Consider the following 24,656-nt stretch of genomic DNA (forward strand, 5'->3'; position numbering starts at 1 on the left):
TGTCTCAAACAAACTTTCAGGGTAATCTGTTGTTTTCACTACTTCTTTGCCTTTTCAGTACCCTCTCACAATATCATAGCCCTCTTATGAATATTTATGCGGACATGTATCGAGTATTCCTTCCAATAGTACATCTGTCCTAGGGCTGACCGTGTAGAATGGTTTTGCTTTCAGAGATCCGCAGTGGCATTTATGACTGTCCTAAGGGCACGCTACCCATCACAATGTGTCATATATCTCATGCGAGGTCTCATCAGCTTTTTGAAGTGCCATTGATGGGGAAATTACCCGTATGACTCCAGTGGTCCTGTCCACAGCTACACGTGGCATACTGATTAGTATATAGTGGTATAGTACTGCTTACTACTCTGTAGTCAAGAACGCGAGAAAGCTCACACCCCAACACAGTACGTCTAGCAGCGAATATGTCGTCTACTAACTTAAAAGTAGTTACAGGGCTATTTCATAGACAGTCGGCTACACTCGTCTGGCAGTTTTCATACTGTCTTATGCTACCGTAGGATCTGCTTGGAGATTACTTGAAGCCAAAACTACTGTACATGTATTTGGTATGGTACAATTCAGACAAGTATATACTACTGTCTATGAAACAACCCTGTAACTACTTTTAAGTTAGTAGACAAAATATTTGCAGCTAGATGTACAAAATTCTTAAGACAAGAAGAATAAACTTTTGTACAACTGTGAAAGTTGGATGTTCAATTGTTGACCATTGAGTGTAGAAGTAAGACGTCTTACCTCTGATGCCTCAAAGCCAAACATGTCCACAATCCCGATGACACCTTCACTCATGGCATGCTGGGAACTCTCTGACCTGGCTGACTGGTGAAGGGACGTTTTGGAGGTTGCAGGGGTCAGAGGTCGGTAGCTGTGATGACCATTGGTCATGCCACTGTGACCTGAGGTAATACAGAAAAGTTGAATCAAAGTTTATCATTGATGCAAGAATTTTACTTTGTAAAGGCTGAAATGCTGGACAGATGTAGTATATTAACCATTTGAAGCCCTTGTATCATGCAGGGGTTAAGAATGCTTAACTTCTTGATGGTTTGCCATGTTATGTTCTTAAGTTCACCCATTAATTAGGTTTGTTTGGTACAGCTTTCACAGCTGTGTTTGAACTTGACCTTGGTAATGCTACCCATAACAATGGAACCAATTAAAACTGTGCTGACAGCCACGAGCCTTCCAAACATTTACACAGCTAATGGAGGAAAAGGACCATATTTTACCAGTGCAAGACAGCTTTGCCTAAAGTTCTTCCTGGGCTTTGACAGACATATAGTGTAAAAGCTTATTCAAAGCAGTCTGTCTTGATTTACAATATATGTATATATATATATATATATATATGATATAACTTGAAGAACTAAACTTTCTTGATGAAAGTTAAATGATCTTGTCTATTTCAACCAACAACACAAAGACAAAACCCATTGTTGAAATTTGCATAATGCATTTTATGCAATCTAAAGAGGATTCTGTCCACACAGAAAGAGGCAGGCAAGAGCCAACATAACCCACCATTCTTGGCAGGTTGCCCTGAGACAGTTGACACACTTTTCTGGGCTTTCTTCTGACCTATAGTCTGAAGACTTTGCATTCACAGCATGCTAGCACTGTGTGAAATTTTTAACAGTGACCCCTCATCCATGGAGTAGCTTTTGTGGTACCCATGCAATAGTTTTTGGTAATTCCTCCAAGCAGAGGTTTTGGTCAGGGGGCTAAAAGTGGCCACACCCCCTCTGGAGGGAGGAATCAAATGAAAAAGATTGTGGCCACATACTGAACCTATAAAACCTTTGCCTGGACAATATTTCATTAGCCTGATAAATACCACATTGATCTCTTGACCATTTCATCTTTCCGAATGACAAATTAAAATTAAAATCTGTCGGTAAACTAGGTTGTAAATGACAGCAACTGAGAGACTTCCATCTGATGATCCTCTATCTCCATTTAATATCTTCTCCTGGATGAAAACCAACGTAGTCATTTTTTCTGGCCCTTGTGCGTGATGTTTGTGACCAATGGCATCACACAGACAAGGATGTGTGAATGACAAACTTGCCACATACCATGTGGCTGTCAGCTGAGGGGGGAGGTCAACTGGGAAGTTTAAAAACAAACCAAACATATGGGGCATGATTGACATGGGTCAGGGCAGGGATGTGCACTGTTATTTATAAATGCCCTTAAGAAAACAGTGCTTGAATATGAAATATTTCCAAAGCAATATTTCTTGCTGACATGGAAGACTTTGACCATAGTTTCCAAACCCAAACTCTCTACTAACAGAGCACACAGACCCTGCACACCCCTACCCACAGCCTAATGAGATGCTCTAACCAGACAAGTTCAGCTGTGGGTTGGTTGGTAGGCAGGCTGTGTAACAGGAACCACATGTGGGCTGCAGGCAGGGCTAAATAGGGGCCCCTAGTCTCTCTCAGCCAGACTGGTGTGGGGTCATCTGGAAACTACTACGTGGCATGCCCTGCTGGCAGGCACTTCTAGCAACTTTCTATTCCTCCTAGATCCAGTATATCAGTTTTCCAACAATCCCTGTGTAGCTCTGTATCCCTGGACATACCAAGCTGATAAACTCTTCTGAAAAAGGTACGCTGTGATTCCTTTACCACTTACTAAATAGCTTGGACCTACTATAAAGTTGGCCTTGAGCTGGCTTTCATTATTTCCATTTCATACATTGTTGAGGGTAGAAAAGTGATCATATAGCAGTTCCACACTTGTTTTGTGGACTTAAACAAATTCCATGCTTGACTTCCACGTAGCTTGACATAGTATTGCTTGGCAAAGTCTGAATGTAAATTCGGATTTTCTCAGCCAAGTTAGACATTTAGTGCAGTGGCTGTCTAAACTTTCCACATGTTTCAGCACAAACACAACTGGTAGGTAAAGCCAACAGGCTTTTGACTCTGACTCTGAGCTACTGTTAACTGTTATATACATGTATCAGTTTCCATTCAGAGCCTGCTTCTTGTCACATCTCATCCCATCTTGTTTATCTGTGAAGATGCAGGGCCATGACCTTTTCATCACGAGAGTAGTTTGATTAATAGCCAACCATCAACCTAAATGTTACATCTTGTCCCCAGAACTTTAAGATCCATAATGAGTACTGCAGCCTCAGCCTTGTAATTTGTGGCTAGTTTTTGCATGTAAACCTTGCAGGGGCCCCAAACATTCCAGAGCCCTGGGTGCATGGTCACAACAATCAGGGCAGTTCACAAAGAGTTGGGCAGCATCCTCTAACACACTCCTCTTGGGACTTACTAAATAACTAAGAAATTGACCTAAATTGGTCAGCTAATAGGGGGCTGTTGGGGAATTGGACCCCCTCTGACCAGCTACATGTAACTGTGGTGAATTTTGTTATGTTGTCCTAGTATTTATTCAGCCCAGAGCATGGTCTGCTAAAACACCCCCTGCTAGGGTCCTGCTGAAGAATAGGCTGGTCGAAAACTTTAATGCTATGTTTCCTCCACTATGCTTCTACGACCTTTATCAACAACATAGCCTGGTTACCAAACCCCAGCCCGATCTCAAGTATCTATCGTGCAACACGAAAGATATATCTTGAGGTTGGGGTATGGAATCCAGGCTATCAACAACAGTGTTACAACTAGGCAGTAACATGCAGATACATGTACATCTAAGAATCCATGATCATTTCCCCAGATTTGAGAATAACTCTATCAACTAATCAAGTACAAGGTCTGGCTGACTCAACTGAGATCAACAAGTATATTTCTGGGCTGATGGTCATTGTAAACATCTAACGCTAATTTACCTTTATCTGTGGGGTAACCTATATTCGTTGTATTTAACAATGGGATATTTAGGGATATCAAGTCGACGGATGTTTGTTTTAAATTGCAATATTTGAAAAGTATTGTTGTATGAAACCACCATATGTTGATTTGATATCCCTAAATATCCCGATTTTAGATACAACGGATATAGGTTACGCCATGGGTAAAGGTGAACTAACGTTACATGTAGTTTTCTTCCTATCTGCGTGCTAACAACCACATGTTGCCTGTTGATGGTTCAATTGATAGGCATGGCCACTGACAAACAGAGCCAGGTCATTCTCCAACCCTCCTGAGTCTTGTAGGAAAGGAAGTGGACATTTCTCCCATAGCAATGGGCAGGCAAACATTTTAGTCTGGGTCAGCTTCCATGTCTGTGATGACTAACATGAAAAAAAAACATAAGTAATGATGTCAGATGAAAAAAAAACATAAGTAATGATGTCAGATGAAAAAAAAACATAAGTAATGATGTCAGATGCATCAATTGACATATTTGACAAACTATTTAATACCATTTGTCAAGTTCTTATACTTTTTGTACCCATAACATTCTACAGTCACCACCAACAGCAGTCCCACCATGATGTCCCTCCTGTACACAATCCTGATCATACCAGCTTGTCTGGTGGTCAGCATCTATGGCCAGGGGTCATATTCTGGCCAGGGGAAACACTCTGGCCAAGGGAAACAGTCGGAGGAGGCTCCTGAGCAAGGCCAGTGTGTGAGGTGTTGCCCACAAGACAACCCCCCAGGGCCTCAGATCATCGCTCTTCCTCAACAAATGACATCAGAGAAGGGAGATAAAGGTGGGTACCACAGTCTTATCTGATAGTGGTCTTTAGCCAAGTAGACATCAAGGTCAGTAAGCAACACCATCCAGTCAAAACAAATCACAATGCCATCTTCTTGTTAAAAAACAAACCAACTATAACAATGTACATCTATTCACAAGTTCACAACCCTTTATCATTTTGATAACCATTTTGTAAATCAGATGGTTGATTTTTGACTTGAGTTTGCCTGGGAAGAGGGAACCAGGGTTGCCAACTTATTCAAATTTGACCTGAAACCATCCTGGTCCTCTTCCTTTGGGGAAGACTACAACAATTTTAGCATCAGAGAAAAGTCTGTTTCTCCAGTGTTTTGTCCACATCTAAAAAAATCTGGCAACCCTGTTTCCCCCAGGTGACCCCGGCTGGCCCGGCCCTGTGGGTGTGAGGGGACCGGAGGGGACAGAGGGACCCCCTGGACTGGACGGAGCCAGAGGACCAAGAGGACCCCCCGCCCCGAACGCCACCAGACCTCAGGCTGCCTTCTCCGTGTTACGGGCATCTCCTATGTTTGGGGATCACAAATACCAAACCATCACCTTTGAACACCAGTTTGTAAACATAGACCAGCACTTTAACAATGACACAGGCGTGTTTTACTGCATGATCTCTGGCATCTACCATTTCTCTTACACTATACACACATACAATGGGTACGAATCGTATGTACACCTGATGAAGAATGAGGAGAAGCAGGTAATGAACTTTAGCCAGTCTGGCAGCCGCAGCATCATGCAGACACAGTTTGCAATGCTGCCGCTGGACAAAGGAGACCGTGTCTGGCTACGACTAGCTGGCAGGAATACAACTGCCATCTTTAGTGACAGCAAAGACTTCTACGTCACCTTTAACGGGTACCTGGCAGTGCCTCAGGACTATGAACTCAGTAATATCATACCACAGAAGACAGAACCTGACAAAGGCCATGTACTTGATTGAGAGCTATTTGAATACCAAAGCTACAGTTCTACCATTGTACTGAGTGTGTACTTTGTGCTCTGTTGAGTGTACAGGTGTAAAAAAAAACAGTAGAATACTGTATAATTAAACAATCGTTTGAGTGTTGTGACCTCAGACTTATTTTTTAAAAAGACTACTTGTCTTACTTCAACCTATTGAAAGTTTAATTACCAGAGAACCAGAACAGAAGACTGATACACATACAGCATACTTAAGGTTCAAAAGTATGAAATTGTGTTGTTTTCACTGGCATGGAATAACAACAATAAACATTGGTTTGTATATGAATGTAAAATAATGACTTTATGTGTTGAATAAAAGATTTGAAACTGAATGAATCTTCACCTGACACTGTCTTAGGGCTGGATTGGTCTTTTTCATATGTACATGTATGTAAATGAATTCAAACCTTTTCCCAAAAAAAGCCACAGCAAAAGGAAGTTCTTGTGCTGAAAGGTGACAGGGCATTGAATACAACACATGCAAAATGCTGCTACTTGCGTGCAAAGAAGCCATGCTATGCCAAGTAGGGAAATACTAGTTGACTAATATGTAATACAAATAGCAGACCATAACCTAGGACAAAGGAACAACCAGGGCCGTGATCTTGACTGACACACACTGTGATTGGTGATAGGTACTAGTACCAACCACCAAGTAGCTATCTGAATACCAGATGTGTGTTATTACCCAATCCTTGACCTTGTACTTGGCTTCTTGAGAACATACAGAGTGTTAGTATGGTTCCATTTACCATTGATGGAAGCTAGGCTGGTGGTCATTACTTGAAGGTTACAGGCCATCTTTCTTACAAAAACCTGTCAGAAAACCCTGGGTGAAATAAACCATAAAAAAATCATGTCAATCCACAAACATTTCTATTACATTTCCATTGCTTTATTTTGATTTTCTCCTGGGCATTTACACAATTGAAAGCCTTGTGTCTCACTTCCTAAGATCTAAATTGAAATCTTAGAAAGGCACATTATAAGCCTTTTAAAAAAAGGATAGCTCTGCCTCTGGCTTGCTCCAAAGTCCTCAGTGGCAGTAGCCCAACAGTCTGTAGCAGACCAGAAAATGTTTCTCACATTTCTTGAGTTTATCATGATTAACATTTAAGGAACAGATGGAGACAGACCATGGGCCTGGATATCTGCTTTCTTCTTATGGTATCTTAGACAACTACTCATGAACTTAAGGACCAGACATTCTGACAGTTGGAATTAATCTAATAAGTAAGATTTGTAATGTGATAATGAAAACCTGCTGAGTATTTTGTCTGGTGAGCTTTGTTTCTCCCTCCTTAACCTCCAGCTGGAGGCAACTGCTTGCAGTCTGAGACAAAAACTTTCATTTTATGATACAACATTTTCAATCCAAACTGCTTTGCAGGAAATTTCATCATCAAGCATTTCAGACAAACCCAAGGAAAGTCACATCACAGGCAAAGCTTTCTTTCTTATAATCTACATGTAAATGGAATCCTTTTTGTTTAGATGTTGAACAAATCAACATCCTTGAACAAATGAATGACATACACCTAGTCACGTCCACTGATGCTTGTACAACAGCAGTGTAAAGTAATTAATTTACAAACGCAACATTTCTCTTCACAGGAGAACGCGGGTTCCCTGGTAGAACAGGGAAGATGGGACCAAAAGGACACAAGGGTGTTGCTGGACCTCCTGGACCCAAGGGAATAGCCGGTCCTCCTGGCCCTCAAGAGAAACTCCAGGCATCAGCCTTCTCTGTCATTCGCAGCAAACCCATGGAGGGGACCAAGTATTACCAGGTGGTGATGTATGACAAAGTGTTGGTGAACACTGGAGATCACTTTAACTTGTACACAGGGAAGTTCTACTGTGTCATCCCAGGGATCTACTACTTCTCTGCCACAGTCCACACCTACAACAGCAGGACAACCTACCTACATCTGATGAAGAACAACCAACCACAGGTCATCCTGTTTGCCCAGGAGGGTGACCGCAGCATCATGCAGTCCCAGACAGTCATGTTGAAGCTGATTGTGGGAGACCAGGTATGGATGAGGATGGACTATGGAGACCATCTCGCCGTATTTGGTGATGAGGAAGATGCATATGTCACCTTCAGTGGACATTTAGTTTTTCCCACATATAACATGTGATTTACACAAGGCATATATTGAAAGAATGAATATCCTAAAATTGTAAGCCTGATTTTTTTCTTCCCACATTTGTCAGCCACATGGTATATTTCTGTTTTGACTACAAATCTAATCTGAGAGTTAGAAACTTCCCAAGAGGGATGGGCAGTATGATGTTATGAGCCAAAAATGTGGGCACAAATCTCTTCCACACCATTATGTTCTAAATGTTTATATCATACTTCACACAGGGAGACAGGCTCAACAGACCATTTCCCAACTGGCTTTTGTACAGTTCTCAATGTGACACAGAGGATCATCAATTTATAATAAATATTTTGCAATGTTGCTCAAGAGATTTACAGCTCTCGTTTTTTCAAAGCCTTGTGACACTTAGATGGTGCATTGTGGTATTACTGGTTAATTAGAGTCTGATGTATATACAATACAATGAGCTAAAATTGTTTGATATCAGTATCAGTGTAGATCTTGGCTACTCTTACACAGTGATATACATAACAGGTTGCAGGCTTTTCCCCACAGCATTTCATCAATAGAGTTTCCGTTTCCGTTTCCAGGACGCGACAGAAAAAATCCTGTCTGAAACTATCAGAGTATGGAGCTAAAACTTGGATCAAACCCAGGTTAAGTATCAACCCCCCAAACACACACAGTTGCATTCAGGTAAGACTCTCAACAGTTCATTTGAAAATTGAAACCCTATATTCTAGACAAAACTAAAAAGCACAGGCAATGCACATAATTCAAACATCTCCAGATGGAAGTATTTGGAAGACATCTGGTGAAATACGGGCGAGCTGATGAAAGGGAATTAACTCGACACTTGGTAATGGAAGACCTTTCTGTCTAGCTCTTGGAGGGTATGCTTGACTGTAACACCTACAGACTGTGGAAAACAAGGCACTCCAGACAGGATATGCGTGCTGTAGGTATGTCTCTGGACACATCACTTCTGACCTTCATCAAACAGACACAGCTGTCACCATTATGTGCCTCATATCTCACAGGGCCTTCACCAAGCAAGTGAAGCTCACTAATACTCAAACACAGTCCAAATAGGTCAGTTATCCTTTCATCACTGAATAGTGCTCAACACCTGTTGACAGCTGGATATAATAAAACATATACATCTGTCCAGTGTAATACTCTTGCACAGATTGTAACAATGAACTGTCACACACAAAGACAAACATGTCCCGTCTAGAACTTGGAAGCCAGGAGAAGCTATTAGGAATTTCTTCTTTCCAAGTAGGCATCTTTGTGGGCGGAAATTCCAGTTCCAGACAGCATGTCTGCTCATGTCTGGGTCTAAACCAGAGACAGACAAATCAAATCAATTGGGCTTCCCCACTGATGAAATCTTGTACCATGGCCAATCATGATGTGATAAAATGTACCAATTGCCTCAACAATTCATTTCGTTCTCTGAATTTCACTTAAAAATTTTTGCAGATAATACTTTCTGCTTACATTCGTATGTCTAGATCCTTCGTTCTTCACTTATCAAAGGTAACATAAATATACAAATTAGTTGGAATCATGCAGGATGCACCAGATGATGCTAAGGGTAGTGCCCGTCTCCATTTCAATAGCCCTTGGGCCACACAAGTTTGTGCAATTACTACTTTCTCATATGGTGAGTGCTAAGTAGAGCTAGAGAGCAGTATCTTAAAGTTTTAAGTATGACTCAGCTGGCATTCACATGTGCTCTACTCACTTGGCTATTACACAAATTATGCAGAATGTAATCTTCATAAACAGTCAACTGTTCCTTTTGCACAAGTGCTGATAAGCGGTTAGGCACAGTTTCCACCAGGACTCACCATTCTGTACGGACTCACTGCTGTCACTGCTGTTGGTTCCTGAGTTGGAGGCAGGTCTCCTCACACTGTTGGCACGGCGCACGATGGCATTCAGGGTTCGTGAGTACAAGGCTTTGGCTAGCGCATCCCGGATTTGGTTTGCCTGATTGAAAAGAACAATGGTACTGTTTATGAAACCATTTTGCTATTGTTTATCAAAAATTCAAAATCTGTATCCATGGGTGGGTGGGAGTTTTCAGATCAGTTCATATTTGTAACAATAACCAAACAACAAAATATGACAACAGCTCATTTCACTCTGAATGCTGCTTACAGGGTGATCTTCACCTTGATGCTAGGTCATTTATTACATGCATAACTTATTTGCATTTCAATCATTTCTGTACCAGTTTACAGGTCAAGAATAAAATTACTCTAGTAGTGATTTACACAGGAAGGAAAAGAAGAGAACAACGTCATCACCATTTGAGAGCACATGAGAAGTGACTTACTGTTGCAGCATCAGCCAGTGATTTGAAGACCTGTCCCCTGACATTGTGTGTCCTGGTGGTCAGGCCTCTGTAGAGGGACACACCTGACACTCCCAACAGGGCAGCAACGGACTTGATTTCTGCACAACAAAATAAACATCACTTGTACCTGCTGTATGCATTTGTTGGTTAACATATTGCCTTTAATAGATGTCTGTATCAATAACCGTTACACACACTGTTGGTCATTTGTGGTGATTTCAATACAGTGTATTAACTCTACATGTGTTCATGTTTGAACAACCTTTGACAACTTTGTAGAGTACCATATGTATCAGTGTCTCATCATCATCATCTACTGGGCTATGCTTCTACAGTAATCATAATCTCACCATTATTGCCCTGCACATCCAGTTCCAGTCCATCCCCCTCAACAAATTCAATGTTTCCCAGGAGAAGCACTGCTGCCAGCACCCTCATCACATCAGCAAAGGGAATACCCAACACTGACAGGGAGCTCTGGAAGTCAGAACAGATGATAGGTTTATAACAATGTTCAAAAAGACGACAAGCATATAATACTATTTACTTTAGTGGTGAAGACCGAGTAACTATTTAACAACCAGGAGGCAACATCATGTAGCAACAAGATAAACAGTCCTACAAAACTTCCATTAAAAACGTTTGTATGAGACTATTTTCAAACAAAATTCAAACTGTAAACAGAATGCTATAGATAAAAAAATACTACAGGAAAATTTCAAGCTTGCCAGTGAAGGTACGGTTGTCCTCTATTGAGTTAAAGCATACTGCCTTTCCTACTGATAAAGAGTTGGTGCAAAAAAGATTGAGGAAAAAGACATTGTTCCAGACTCACCCTCCAGGCCTCGAATCTGTATCTATCCTCCATGTCATCACACAGGAGCTGCCCGCAGCTCAGGTACTTCAGGTTGTAGGCAGAGTAGCCCTGCAGGTGGAGTTTTACTGCAACACACAAAGTCTGGTTAGCAACTGTACAGAAGTGCCTCCTAGAGTACACATGAGGTACTACATGTAGGTCTGCATGTACATGTCTGTGTTCTTGCTGTAAGAAATTCTGACCATGTTTCTGTCAATTTTTTTCTTATTCATTAAAATGTCCATTCAAAATTATCATACAATAAGATTGATCATGTGCAGTATACTAATATGCACACATAACATATTGTATCATACATTTCATGATTACCAGCCAGGTAGAGTAACCAAGGAATCCAAAAAGCAGTCTCACCTCTCTCCTCAGGTGTTAGACCAGCTAACATCTGATAGAAGATATGAAAGTTCTTCTCATGTCTGGCAGGGTGAACAACTCTAGACTGGAAAACAAAATTGTTCAGACTCATCAGATAAAATGTCAACAGTCCTATCCAATATTCATTCAGCACAGGGCCATGTAGATACTATACTGGTCTTGCTTTGCTGAACAAAAGAAGATTTGAGGATAGTGACAAGTAGTGGTTATGCCACAATTGGCTTCATGCAGGTGTGGACATCTTCAATTGTTTATCTGTGTAGATCTTAGGCCCTGGAGCATTAATTCTCATCTGATGTTTTGCATACATACATATGATTATCATAACTAGCATATATGTAAGTTATCTAAGTCAAACTCCAGGTGTAAGTCTTTATATCTTAAGTAAGAAATACATGTATGTGAGGCATTACTTGTTGCAATAACCTAAGAGTAGTCTGCAAGTTGACCCAAGGTGTCTGTATTTTGTATGAAGTATTTTTGACATGTTGCCAAACTCTGCATGACCTGTATGTACATAACCTGGCAAGACAATATACAGTGCCTGCGGCTACTAAACCAATAGGTTTGGTTTTCAACTGAATACTTGTCGTGGGTGCTTCGTATTGAAAGCTATCAGGAGTGACTAATTTGAAACTAATAAGCTGGAATGAACCAAACATCAAAGAATAGCGACCTCTGATTGCACCTTTAATAGACAGTAGATATGGAAATACAATATACCAGTATCAGTCATGGATGCCACACCATAACTGAAGCTGATAACCGTTAAGTGTTTCTATTTACTACAAGCCTGGGCTAAGGTTGTTATAATCACAGATCTGAAAAAGAATAGGAAGATCTCTGAATGGGCATAGAATTTTGCTAGTACCAAGGAGGTTTTTTTAACCTCCTTGCTAGTACAATTGTACAATGTACTAAGTCTTGTTCCATCTTGACAAATCTGTAAACAACCTATCTTACGCTCAGAAATTCAACCAGTCGAGGAGGAAAGCTCTGAAATTTGGATACTACCAGAAATGTCTGACCATCTAGAAAAATCATATCCAGTTGCTTGAGTAATAGCTATTTGGTGTATCTCATTACCTAGATGTTTAAACTTCATAATGTCAGATTACATAGAAAGTTTAAAACCAATCTGAACAACTCTGACATTTGAATAAATGAATCTGCATTATCATTTCCTTTGCCATACAATGGCTGCCTTAAGAGGTGGCAAAGCTAACTCATCACAAAATTGCTCTAAAATGTCACAAAAAATCTTAATGTACCTCCTAGTGTCAGCTGGCTCACTCTGCATCAATACAGCACAATGGACCAGGCAAAATGTGGGATTAAAGTTGTCAGACAATGTCAATTTATAAAAATCTGATATTTGCTGGAAGACAGGTAGTCAGGTAGCATATGGCATGACAATGTGACTTTTCAAAAGGCGATGACAGAGGGGATTAACAATGTCAACCTCCTCATGATGAATCTGGTCTTCAGGGCAATTTGGTTGAAACAAACATATTTGAAAAGCTATACAAAATGTATCCTCCATTGTCCACCCGACACTGCCGGGTAATCATAGTTATTTATAAAAATAGCAGATTCCCATAGATAAAGCAAGAGAGGGGACTGGTAAAGGTCAGAGTTGCCAAGTATACATGTACACATGTAGGTGAGCAACAACAGGAACACCCAGGAAGAATCACGGACCTGGGATTGACAAAATGCTGCCAAATATTGGAACATGTACATTATAAGATTTATCTTACATGTATAGCACATATTGACACCTTAAGATTTGCTTTGATGGATCAATTTTGTACTAGTACACACTTCATTGTGAATCATGGCTGATAAGGTTGAAAACTGTCTTACCCACCTGGTCATTTGACTTTTATGAATAACCATCCCAACTATTTCATTGTGATTCCCAAAGTGAAAGCCTTCTCTCACTCTCTATACAGAATATTTCCAATCAAACTCCTCAGTAGGCATGAAAACCTGTAACCTTCCCACAATCTGAAATAAAGAACGGTATCGACTAATTATAGAGTATATGGTCGTACCTAATCCCTGACCGGCGGGGCTGCGTGAGGGCAGTAATCAGATCATGAAGGAGATTATCTTCCAGGTGAAAGGTTTTCCTTGTGTTTATGTTTTACAGAATTATGAAAAGGATCATTGTTGATGAATTATTGAAAAATTTAGTCACCAGATGTTTGTCCGACAGTACAGACATGCCACAAATATCTGTCTTTAACTTTAAAGAAACCACTCTTGGATGATTGCCTGACTTGTGCACAAGGACCATCACAGAAGATAGTAATTATCATCTTTATTATCTACTTCATTGCTGTAATAATGCCACTTCTACATTACATGCTATCTGATTTTCAAGGACTGCATAAAGCTTTTTGTAGCTAGCACTTGGTCCTCACTATAAGTGGGTAAATCCAGCATACCTACATGTGCACAGCATTAAAGCATTTCTGACAATTACTCACAGTGTATGTACATGTACAAATGGAAACCTTTAGGAGATATAACGTTAATGACTAAAATTATCACAGTAATTTGCATAAGTGATGAAAATGAAATTTCATAAGAAACCAATATACTGAAGCAGCAATATCAACTCAAGTTTTCTCTCATGCTACCTAGCCCTGAGTAAGTTGACCTAGCCCCTGAGTAAGTTGACCTAGCCCAGAGTTTCACCTAAGAATGTATAGATAAGATAAGCCTTCACTCTCCTGGTACCTGATGGTTCTGTGCTATGTTCTAATTCCACCCCCTGCCTGGTATGTGATAAGATCTCCCCATGCCTGGTGCCTCTGTAATCCTTGTTGGTTTTTCTCCCCTTTGTCTGTCTTCCTTTAATAGATGTAAGCACAACTGGAGACAAATCCCTGTCTGCCTCTTAGCTGCTATAAAAACTGAAGTTTCCAGCCATTCCAGCGGTAGGAATGGGGACAACTTGTTGGAGTTGACATGAAAATGTGATTACCTGATCAATGAAGTAGCAGTGGATCTTGGTCCTGTAGATGGCTCCATCTACTACATGCACTTCAATGAAATGACCCTAAGCATGGGAAAATAGAAACTCCGTCAGTAAGTATTTCATGTATTTTCCCCTGTGGCTAAACGAATCTGGATACCACTGCATGACCAAAGAAAAATAGCAACATCCTACAGAACTCTGTCATTAATGCAAGACCTACATAACTGTAATTTGACAAGTCATATACAAATTTCATGTGCCCTTATGACAACCTTTGACTTTTACTATAATGTTAAAGCTCTTCTCCTAACATTTGCCAATGTGATAAGAGAATGAGAAAAATGTGCCCAAAAAGCTTGTATCTATTATTCTATAATACTGTACTTTTCAATCAATATCTACAACGATAGTAAACATACATGTGCATGTTTTAAACAATGCTTAGAACTAGATATGCAAGTGTTACACATGTAGGTGTGTCAGGTTGTTCACTGTCATACATTTTTTTTACATGTATAACCAGCTGCTACCGCACTGGGTGCTTGCCAAGCTCGTGTGTTATGCTGAAGGGCATTCATATGGGCCACATTGATCCAGGTTCAGATGTGCAAATTGAAATGATAACTCACCATTCTACTGGACTCACTATTGGTGGCAGTTTTGGCACTTCCTATGGAGCGTAAAACAGTGAAGGCTGCAGACAGGTGCTGTAGAGGAAACAAGGTCAGTATTTATAAGAAAAATTACTTTGGGAAAACTAAGTTTTACTTTGAAACATGACTGAGGTACTTTAACACCATGCAGAAACAGTTATGAGTTGGCTACCACCAAGAAAACAAAGCTGGAGTATACACATTTTCTTTCCAAAGATGCTGTCTCATCTTGTGTAAACCTCTTCTAAATTCCAGACAGAGATTTTGTAGAAATGTTTTTGTAAGCTGTACATGTAGTTTTTACAGCCATTCATTTCCAACCTGTTGGAACTCCCCCCATCCCTCCCCTGCACTTTCCCTAGATTTATTCCTTTCCACTCCACAAAGAACCACTTCTAGGGATTAATCTTCCTCACAAAGGTTGTGAATAGTGTGCTGTTTGTTGAAAAGATTACAAACTTCTTTGCTTTTGCAAGAGATGCCCCACCTCAAGACATGTCCACCCAATGACAAAGCAAAAACATTTTTCGAGTGAGCTGCTTTTATGAATCTCTCATCATACATGTATGCCATTTAGCATTTGGGAAGTATAGTTCTATACAGGCGCACTATTCAACAAAGCATCCAGGTCTGGGTGGCATTTAAAGTTACTCAGAATGATAAACTGAACCTAAGAAATATCTCTGTGCATTTGCTTATGCCCTCATGTATTAAGGTTTCATTGTAACTACAGGAAGGGCTGACATTTCTATAATGAGATAGCTGACAAAAGAGGAAAACATCAGGTGGGCAGAGTAATCACCTAAGCTCTAGAGAGGAAATTAGAGGCAGAAACCTCAGGCTCTGCAGGAAATCAACAGTAGGAAGGCACAAACATGCTTTTGATGTGACAAGGGACAACAGTAGAAGGCTGGTGGTTACACGACTAGAAATGATTTATGAATGTGGATCTGCCTCTGGGTGAGGCTGCAAGGAAGTAGAGAAAAAAATTACAAATTCCAAACTATCCATCCTGTTCCAGCACCTGAAGCCAAACATCAGCTATGCAATGTCGTCACAAGACTTCCCAACCCATTATTGCTAAATTCTTATTGCTTCAGTGCATTGTTATCTTAATTACAGTCCAAACTTCATCGACCTGAAATCTGAACTGTTGATGACAAGAGATGGAGTATTTCTACCTTGAAGGCATCTGTCTCAGGCCCTCCTCCTGCCACATCAAACAGCTGTCTCAGCAGTAGCTGAGAGGAGTAAGTCTTCCCACTGCCATTCTCACCACTATGGGGAAACAAAATACAACAATTAACAGTTAACATAGATGGTTAGGCAAAACAGGGCTCTAATTGGCAAGACAATAAAGAAGACTAACAGAGAAGGGTGTCTAAGCATTTCATATAGTGGTGATTGACAACATAAAGTACAGGTTGTGGGTACTGCTGACCTGCTGTTGTCCAATTTCATTTCTCTTTGACAGTAATTTAACGTATAGTCTAAAATAGAGGGAAAAAATAATAAGGCAGCTGTCCACTTGAAATATATTGTACATAAAGGTTGCTATCCCACCTGAAGATGACAACCTGTGAGTGACCAGTCTCCAGCTGATGTTTGACAGTGTCCTTAGCCACCCTGTGTAGGGGTTGGTGTCTTCTTGGGTCGGCATGTAGTGCAACATCGGGAAAACTACAGTTGTAGGGGTTGGCCAGCACAGTGATCGGTCCTATGTTGGTCTGCATGAGGATTTTGAAAATGTACTTTGAACCTGACATGCATTCTTTATCCAAGTACTATATAAATCAATATAATGTTACCCGTGGAGCCTTTATTTCAACAAAAAGTGATAAAAAGTAAGAATCAGATCTAGTTGCCAAACAGTCTTAATCCAACTTGTGTACCAATGCAGAAAAGCACCGCTAGCAGCCTTGGATTTTAAACTGGTATAAAAACTGTCATTTTAGAGTGCAGACATCCTAATTAGACCTTGTCATGTCAGATGCAAATCTCCAGCATTTGGGAATTTCTTTGTGACTCACAGTGAGTTTTATGTAGACTTTTATTGCATTATGATGATAGGAACTGGGATACAGGACAGCTTTATGTGATGGTATTGGCTCGTAATGTCAGTTATCTTTGCTGTTGTTGCACAATTAAGGGCATGGTAAGTGTACTACAATAACAATACGTGTTGCATAATTCAAGTGCAACTCAATAAACATGGCTTCTTGTTCTTCTTCTGGTAAAACTCAGTGGTAACAAGTACTCAGGTTCCAGCACAACAGCAACTTTTCAGAAACACATGCCTTGGGAATATTCTACTAATTTACGTCTGTATCTATTTCCATTAAACAGGGTTATCAAAATTGGTCAAAGGAATGTCCTGGGAAAGAACTGGTAATAACACCAACACAATTTCATAATCTAAGCACTAAATGAGGAAAAATATTTTTGAGACAAGACCATTTCAAACAGGTGGTCTTGTTAGCATTTCACATGATTGTCAGGGTGGTTTGGCCCACTGTTAAAGTTTTTGAATTACAAGACAACTCTAAAGATGCTTAGTGTTGAAGCTGCTGCAGTGCATAACTAACTGGAAACTTTCAAGTGACCCCTGTCTATATTGCTCAATCAATTTCTCCCAAATTTGTAATGAAGATGAAATTTCTGTCTCAAAACATGTAAGATTTCTATATATCTCTATAATGCTATTTTTCCAAGACATATAATTCAAGACTCACATAATACTCCCCGCTGTAGAATCTGGACTGCAGAGTGCGGAGGATGGCGTCCTCTGTCAGGGGGCCGGCCAGGTGGATCAGGTCCGTCATGTGGGAGAACCGGCCTGGGCTGGACTGGCTGGTCACAGATGCTCTCCGGGAACCTGGGAAAAATTTTAGAAATTGAAATACAGATAGGAACGTTTAAACTGTGAAATGCACAACCAAGTCACAATGAGGTTATGTCTTCCCTTTTCTTCAGAGCTAAAAAAATAAATACTGCTTGTTAGTCTACAAAATTGAAAGTCTCTTGTCAGGACCATCTTTAAAATTGCTGCAAGAAAATTAAAAATAGCTACAATGATTATCAACAAAATGCATGAATCATCCGTCATTAGTCCTGATTTTTAGTCAATTCATTTCTCACAGTACTTGTATTTTGCCCAACTCTCAAATCCTCAAATCTCAAATCTCAAATTTAGCACTCATTTGGCTTATTATGAGTTGTATGGGAGAATATGGGGCTAGCATTGGGTGGAAATGAAAACAAAAAAACATACCAGGACCTGCATTATCAGCAAGCAATGAAGATGGGAAAGAGTGCAACCTTAACCAACAATCTACTGATAAAAGTCATTATTATTTACTGGCTAAATATAAACTTTGTTCCCCATAACAACTCCCTGTATAACATTCCTGGTTTGAGGACATTAACATGTGACGTCCATGTACATGTAAATGGCAACAACAGCCACCTACTCTTACTTGATGCATGCTGCAACTTTCAAACCATTTCTGGAGATAGTTCTTCTACATGACCAAACTTAAAACACAAGACAACTTGTCACACAGCATGGTTTTAACCTACAGGTAAGACAGAACCTGAACAGGGGGTGGGGGCATCCATCATCATGGCATTAGTTTGTGTCCTCCAACATAGAAACCTGTACTGCATCATTACCCATCCATCCAATAAGGCACCTGCCCTGATGTTTCTATTTATCATCGGACACTAAACACATAAACACTGTACCAGCCGCAGGTGGGCGACAAAGGTTAGGCTGTTTGAAGTATGGTGGATAGTGGTCCATTTTTGTAACAGAGTGTGCAGGGCCATACTCTCACTAAAACAGCTAAAGATGTAACCTGTGAATTGTTCAGTAACTGCAGTGTCATGTCAATATACTGGTAATTTCACTTCTCTTCCCTGGTAGATACCTTGGAAATAATGTTTCTTTCAAAACACTGACAACCACTTGTGGATTTCTATTTCGGGAATAAAAATCACAGCTGCAATGACTAAAACACAACAACTTGATACAAGTTCTCATAACATTTGTCAAGGTACACGTATTCAACTTTGTAATTTAACTTCAAACCTAATCGTACTGTCACCTTACCTATAACTTACCTATAGAGTGCATGGCCTGCAAATATCCAGTCCACATGATTCACTATTCCTCATCCTGTTTTCACATCACAACATCTATGTTTACAAAAAAGTGGACCAAACTGCTTTAGTTCTCTCTCCACAATCCAATAAGTCTTTTCACCATATAGCCAAGGCTCAATTAAGAAACCTTGGAGACTCCTCTAAGTTCTTACAAAAAGGAATTCAGTGTTTACGTCTTGGGGAAACCCAGAACACTTAGCATAGCATCCTTTACAGGAAGGAGACATGTAAACAGGATGAAATGGTTGGAACGTTGATAAGTTCATGTATGGAATGAACATTAGGGGAAAGCATAAACATGCAGGAATAAAAAGGCCTACACTTCTGTCGCTAAAATTTCATTTGGTGTTTTCCATTATGGAGATGAAACAGCTGACACAATCCACTTAGCACCATGGCAACAACATGGCAATTGAATGACTTTGCATGACGAGGGATGATGGTAGATTTGGCAAAAAATAGAGAGCATTGTTCGCTTAATCCACACAGGTGATCTGCCTTAAGGTTAAGGTGCCTTTTAAATCCAGTTTTCATTTTGTCTGTTGACCTTGCAATGTTGCATGCTACCCGTGCACCACCCTTTTTTCAAAATGGAAATAGGACCTTGTCTCCAAACTTGAACTAAACACAAATTACATACAGGTACTTCTTCCAAACTTCCACAAACAAATAAATAGTAAGGTCTGGGCACTCATTACAACAAGCCATTAAAAGTATTCCATACCTCTAATAGAGACTCCTTGGCTCATTAGATGTTTGCTATTCAGATGCATTACACAAAATGTACAATACAGTATAGTACTTCACTACAAACAGCTCAAGCATGTGACATCTTCCAACCAGAACAAAGACCTTGGTGGCCTTGACCCTGGGGTAATGATTTGCACAACCTTGGGGTTTCTATTACGGCAAATAGTATCGGTTATTCTAATTAAACCAATAAACATACCAGATCCACTGCTGTGTTTATGTTTGTGCTTTGTGTTCCCCTGAAGCCCCTGATATGTCACACCATTTTGGTAATCCAAGTACCTGGCCGGCAGGTATGACTTGTAAGAACTGTCAAAGCCACCTTGGATGAAGGTGGGACAAAGTTCTAAAGGGGCCGACATCCCTGTTGTTGCACCTGGCACAATGGGATAAGTTTCCCCTGGAAAGGGCTTTGTGTAATAACAAATATGGACAGCCTTGTGGCCTATAACCATGGATGAGCACAAACAGAAGCACAAGGCTGCACATCACCTCTACTAAGGAGCAAAAAGTGCTATACTCAACATTCATACTATTTCCCTTGCTTGTTATGATAAAAATCTACATTAAAAAATCCAACAACCTATGTCTTTGCAGTAGAGTTAGTCTTTTTTCAGATGCTCAGGGAAAACCATTTCTTCTAATGTATGATCAACTGGTATGTGTAACAACTAAATTGTTATCTGATACATTAAGCTCCATATTGAAAGTCTGATCCCGTATATTTCCTGTTCTTTGGCTCTGCTTCTTGTGGTCTCTTCTGTAGACTATTCAATGTTCTAAGAGACAGTCTTTCCCACAGGCCTTCCTGGTCCATCCATAATTAAATGCATTGTGTGGAATAACTCTAATATCCTTTTTATACAAGTCTGGCTAATGTTACAGAGAAGAGATATTTATGCTGTATGGGGTCCTCCCAGGCTGATCTGCTCAGGTCCCCACTCATGCATGGAATGTGCCCTACTACCAGGGTCAGACCGCTGTACTGACAAGGTCCATACAAACAACACGCTTCCCTTCTGGTCTGTTTACAGGTTGGAGGAGAAGGTCAAGTTTTAGGTGGAGAGGCTTACAATCTGGCCAATCTGTACCCAGATTCTTGTTATAAGAGGAGGTGAAATTAACGCTAGGGGCATGTGGGTCATGGGACAGTAAAAAGAACACCTGTTTCCAAAGCAGATTCTTAACATACTTGGTGAATAGAGTGTTTGGACAGGCTTTACACCCTCACCAATATCCCAGGGTCTCGAAATCTCTATAATTAACTATAATCCTATTAACTGTCTTTGGTTGGTAGACTTTGTTCACAGACCATCATCCTCAGGATAAAAGTCAATAAACAATATTTTCTTTTTCATATTCTGTATTTTCATGGATAAACTGCTTTAATTGACCAACAGGACCTCAGCAGAGAAAAGAAGATTTAAGGTTTAATTACTGTACATGTACTCTGAAGTACTCACCTCTCCGACTGGACATTCTGGAGGTGCGACTTTTGGTGTCGTCCTCCCCTTTGATGCTGAGGGCTGAGCGGATGGATGCAAGCTCCGAACCCAGGGACTTCAGCTGCTCTCGTAACAGCTCAACATCATCTGAGGTAGATGCTGCATGAGGAAAGAAAAAACTATCAGATATTGAATCAAATGACCAGATACCTTTTCATCAAAGTTTCACTCTCACCCAGTAAGCCATCATGTCATGGTTCCAGGACAGCCACAACTTCCCCTTCTGACATAATTCATCCCCAGACAGATCAAGTTCTGTCCCTAAAGATATAAAATCAATTGGGGAGGTCCTTATCTTCACTACCTCCTGCTATGAATCAGGACAAGAATGTGGACTACTGGCAAGTTAATCATGGGACAGATAGGCATGATAAAGAGGTGAGAACAGGTTGGAGAGGTCATCACCTATTCTCAAAAGGTATAAGATAGGAGCCAGATAGAAGTTCTGCAGGAGAGATGACACCAATTTCTGTTCAGCATAGCCATAACAGTTGTACATCTGGTATATTACCAGTAGATTCTATCTAGCTTGTTACAACCATTTTACTAATTTTTCAGCATTTTACTAGTTTTAAAGAGATTCCAGAAGACAGCTTCTTTGGAACTCTGCTATATGTATAAACTAGAGTGATTTGTCTAAGATAAAAAATGTTACCTTACCTTAGCATTTTTAAGGCATACATCACATTCGCCTAATGCTAACTCACTACTAGTATATTAGCTATTGTCTATATAGAGGAGAGTACAGCCTCTTTGTATGCCTTGAAGTGATGATGTGGACTGTAATTTTTAGGGTTGACCTGTGATAAGACAGGGTCAATCAGTAAGCAGCTGCCTGTATGACATGAGAGAAGGACAGAGACATACAAGGCATCTATTGATGGACATCTGCACAGGTCTGCCAGGACATATTCATGAGGAATTACTGTCCAAGCTGACCTTCTGGAAAGTAATTAACTCTGCATGATGGAGAGCCTGCACCACCAAACATGACAGGACAGAGGTCAATGTGAAAGAACATGCTTGTGTATGTTAGAAAACATGACAATTCAAGCAGATGACTTGGTTCAAATGGAGCTTGCCATGACAGGATGACATGACAGTGATGGATCTCTTTATGCTGGACAACCCAGATAGCTGGACACTGCTGATAAGGCCTTGATATACTGGCAGTGCTTCAGACATGAAGACTTCAGCACATAAAACAACCCTTGACATAGATCAGGCGTATTCGATTGTATCCTATGCTACAAGATATAATGTAGCTTTCCTTATGGAGGTTACCAGCTGTCAAGACAAAATACAGCAATGACATTACAAAGTTTGTTAGGCCCTCTCACTTCAACATCAAGTACAGGAAAACATCTAAAACATCATAGTATAAAAAGCTTTAAATGTCATCTGTTACATGTCAAATGTACATTTAAGATTTTCCAAAAGCTTCTGGTGACTTAGTGGACTTTTACTCCAGTATGAAGCATATGTAGGCAAACAAAGCCCTTCTTTGTAACTGTTGATTGATGGATTCTTATACTTGTGATCATGATGAGGTTATTGATTATACCAGGTGAGTATACCCAACAAAAGTGATGCAAGGATAATTTACTGCAATTACAGACCCCACACTGACTTCCCTGATATCAGTCTATGCTTAGGTTTCTCTCTAATAAATTTGAAAATGTAAAACTCCTGTCTGATAACAGCTGGAATGTCAACTGTGCTTACTACAAGGCCTCAGGTCTATTAGGGTTTCCTTTCTTCATTACCAGCAAATCACAAGGCCAACTCATCAATCCTGCTGTCTTCCCTCAGGGCACACATCCCTCGCTAGAACGTCTCATATAACAGCTGAGATAGAACCCACACACAGATTCTGTGAGAACATGGCTAGATACAGGGATAGAGCTAGAGATCAGAAATGAAATTATACAAATCTTGCATTTCACTTTTTGTATCTGGAAAGAAAGAATACATTCCAATGGATTTTTTTTATCAAAGAACAACTTCCTACTTTCATTATTATATCTTGGAAACAAATGGTTCAAAAGGCTAGCTATCAGGTCTATCCGGACCTTAAGGCTTAGCCTTAAGACAACAATTTTAGGACAAAGACTTTTTCTTCCACCCTTAAGAAAATGGTAATCCAGCATATTTGCCACCTGTGCAAGGTTGATACCTGAAGTCATCACAGACCCTTTGATCTTTCCAGGTCAGGAAATGCAGATAATCATCAGTCTGTAGCCAATTGAGCATAGAAGAGAATACAGACAATATGCACTTTTCTGTCGAAATGCTGTGTTGGGAGAGGACAAATGGATGTCAACTGTGCTAAGCTGATCATACATTATTGAAAAAAACAGGGAAAGCTTGTATTCAGAACTTTTGAGGAAGGTGAATATTTTTATCCTGTATTGATACAATGCACTCAATAGCATTGCAACAGCAGGACGGAAGATACATTTACATAAATATTTCAGTCCTGTGTAATGCTAGAACATGTATATGTAAAACTTAAGACAAACAAAGGAAAAACCAAGTAGTATACTACAAAATCATACAGACAACACCCTCAGTAGCTCAAAAACAGACAGATTCAAACAAAACCTACAGGTATCACAATCCCTGGTGCAATTACTCAAAATATATTCAGATTTGTACTACTGGTATCAATTAGCTTGTATCTAATTTGTACATGCTCATCCATAGTAACACGTACCTTGCTGCATACAACCATCCTGGTACAGTCTAAAGGCAAGAAGGCTTCTGTTTCTACCAGTTAGTCTCATACTTTAGTCAGCTGTTGGTAGATAAATAAACACTTGTCCTCCTCAGTTGAGGCCAAACTTACAGCTAGCAGCTGACATACCTGCAAGTGGCTGCAACATTTGCTACCAGTAGTACCACACACATAGCTGCAGCACTCCTAATGTGGTACAGAAACAGTGGCCCATTATGATATACTGTGTGAGACATTATCTTTCTGGGACCAATCATTAGGCAGATGTTGGCTGATGTAAAGAAAGTGGAAGTCCAGATTACTGGCACAAAAGAGCATAGCAATACAGAAGAGATCAAGGCAGAAAATCTTTCCTTTCAACATCACACAGTACCCCCAAGGTTAGACTATGCAGTAACATCAACATCATTGACCTAGAGTTACAAGCAATGTCACTGCAAATGAAGGGTCTCTGGTCCACTTGACATTCCGGAAGCATGAT

At 40.2% G+C, this 24,656-nt stretch overlaps 2 protein-coding genes across 3 annotated transcripts in view; one reads left to right on the forward strand and one right to left on the reverse strand.

The window, feature by feature from the left end:
- LOC118428497 (unconventional myosin-IXAa-like) overlaps window positions 1-24,656 on the reverse strand; it is a 64,334-nt gene that overhangs the window by 5,400 nt on the left and 34,278 nt on the right. Inside the window, exons 2-13 of the mRNA XM_035838582.1 lie at window positions 21,397-21,537; window positions 17,752-17,894; window positions 16,583-16,746; window positions 16,201-16,297; window positions 14,996-15,073; window positions 14,373-14,447; window positions 11,357-11,441; window positions 10,964-11,070; window positions 10,479-10,605; window positions 10,108-10,226; window positions 9,617-9,758; window positions 760-920 (exon numbers count right to left, since the gene is read on the reverse strand). Coding sequence (XP_035694475.1) covers window positions 760-920; window positions 9,617-9,758; window positions 10,108-10,226; window positions 10,479-10,605; window positions 10,964-11,070; window positions 11,357-11,441; window positions 14,373-14,447; window positions 14,996-15,073; window positions 16,201-16,297; window positions 16,583-16,746; window positions 17,752-17,894; window positions 21,397-21,537 — 1,439 coding nt within the window. The remainder of the gene's footprint in view (window positions 1-759; window positions 921-9,616; window positions 9,759-10,107; window positions 10,227-10,478; window positions 10,606-10,963; window positions 11,071-11,356; window positions 11,442-14,372; window positions 14,448-14,995; window positions 15,074-16,200; window positions 16,298-16,582; window positions 16,747-17,751; window positions 17,895-21,396; window positions 21,538-24,656) is intronic.
- On the forward strand, window positions 2,333-8,128 carry LOC118428985 (complement C1q tumor necrosis factor-related protein 1-like). 2 transcript variants are annotated; one of them, XM_035839318.1, is made up of 3 exons: window positions 2,333-2,637; window positions 4,415-4,663; window positions 5,043-5,981. In XM_035839318.1, exons 2-3 carry the CDS (start codon window positions 4,438-4,440, stop codon window positions 5,624-5,626), a joined length of 810 nt encoding a protein of 269 aa, XP_035695211.1. In that variant the 5' UTR covers window positions 2,333-2,637; window positions 4,415-4,437; the 3' UTR covers window positions 5,627-5,981. The 2 variants fall into 2 exon arrangements, with proteins under 2 accessions (XP_035695211.1, XP_035695212.1); XM_035839319.1 differs by lacking the exon at window positions 5,043-5,981 and adding an exon at window positions 7,264-8,128 and having other exon boundaries at window positions 2,341-2,637.

Source organism: Branchiostoma floridae, chromosome 13 (genome assembly GCF_000003815.2).
Source record: "Branchiostoma floridae strain S238N-H82 chromosome 13, Bfl_VNyyK, whole genome shotgun sequence".
Classification (NCBI taxonomy): domain Eukaryota; kingdom Metazoa; phylum Chordata; class Leptocardii; order Amphioxiformes; family Branchiostomatidae; genus Branchiostoma; species Branchiostoma floridae.

Coding starts and splice junctions, on each gene's coding strand:
- LOC118428985 (XM_035839318.1), top strand. CDS start 4,438: ATGATGTCCCTCCTGTACACAATCCTGATCATACCAGCTTGTCTGGTG. Junction 4,664..5,042: donor ATCAGAGAAGGGAGATAAAG/GTGGGTACCACA, acceptor TGTTTCCCCCAG/GTGACCCCGGCTGGCCCGGC.